The sequence below is a fragment of the Nanorana parkeri genome, unplaced genomic scaffold, assembly GCF_000935625.1.
Source record: "Nanorana parkeri isolate BGI_ZX_2015 unplaced genomic scaffold, ASM93562v1 scaffold3440, whole genome shotgun sequence".
NCBI lineage: Eukaryota > Metazoa > Chordata > Amphibia > Anura > Dicroglossidae > Nanorana > Nanorana parkeri.
In genome coordinates this window covers 46303-47523 of record NW_017309708.1, presented here as the reverse complement: position 1 = coordinate 47523, position 1221 = coordinate 46303, and the positions used below count along the sequence as shown (strand labels likewise).

General features: G+C 49.4%; 1 protein-coding gene across 1 annotated transcript in view; it reads left to right on the top strand.

Moving 5' to 3' along the window:
• The window catches only part of LOC108803145 (transcription factor SOX-6-like), a 1359-nt gene extending 950 nt beyond the window's left edge, over positions 1-409 (top strand). Inside the window, exon 2 of the mRNA XM_018574983.1 lies at positions 333-409. Coding sequence (XP_018430485.1) covers positions 333-409 — 77 coding nt within the window. The remainder of the gene's footprint in view (positions 1-332) is intronic.
• Positions 410-1221: the final 812 nt, after the last annotated feature.

Below are 1221 nucleotides of genomic sequence, written 5' to 3'. Positions count from 1 at the left end.
ATATTTAACCCCCGCCTGGCTGTGTCCTCATTAGCAAAGCATTGGGACTGATGGGGTGCTGGGCAACTAGTCCTTTAAAGAGACGGAGTCACCAGTGTGGTGGGACCCGTCATGCTGATCCAGCGGCTTCAGATCTGACAGAACTTTAGACGTATTCTCTGACTGCTGAATGCCGGTTCCGGGTCCAATCCAGAGACAGCCAGGCAACTAGCATCTTCAGGGTGAGATCAGCAATGGGAGCCGACAAACGTCCCTCAGGAAACCTGGTGCCGGAAGAGACCAAAATGTGATTGAAGCTCCCGTACCACCCCCCCCATCCCCATCCCCCATAGTATCACCTATCCCAAAAACCGACCACACGCTGTGCAATCTGACTGAACAATTGTCTTTAGATCTGCCAGCAATGTAGTGTGAGGGCCTGGACCATTGTATACAAATTGTATGGAGATTGTACAACCAGATTGTATAGTTTGTGGCCGGCGTCACACTTACCGTGTCCTTCCTCCTGACCTGAAAGTGTATGTGAAGGAATGGGAAAGTCTGTATATTGCCTTCACTTCCTTTCCCAGTGACACAACAGGAAGTGAATGGAAATATTTACAAGGTCAGAGAAGTCATCTTAGCTGTCCCCATCGGAGGATTTCTCTTCACTACTGGCTCTGGTGACAACTTCGAGATCTCGGTTTCCTCACCCGTCTGTGTCAGTTGTCGCCAATACGCATAGGGTAGAATGTATCAAAATCTGGAGCAGCTGTGTACGGTAACCAATCGGCTTCTCTCTCTCATATTCAAATCTTACCGGAGCAAACTGGAGGGAGAAAGCTGTTTGGTTGCCACGAGCAACTGCACCAAATTCTGTCTGCTCCACTTTTGATAAATTCCCCCCCCCCTAGAGACTAATTATCCCCAATGGGAGGAAAAAAACCTTGAGAGGGTCTAACCCCTCCCCCTCTCCAACCAAAACGATAACATTTTGCCTTTACCGTCCCTTTTAATGCCACCCGACCTGAGCATTTCTCCTTTTTAAATGGGAAGATTTCACCTGAATGATGGAATTTCCTCTTTCGGCCAGAAGGTGGCGCTCTCGTCTCCTCTTCGCACATCGATCTGTCTGCTCTTAGCTGCTCTGCTGAGAAAAATAGAATGCCCGTTATTGTCACTCTTCTGTTCCCCCGTGCTGTCTGTTGTGGGTCAGGGGGCTGTGCAGCTTCTCTCCCCTCC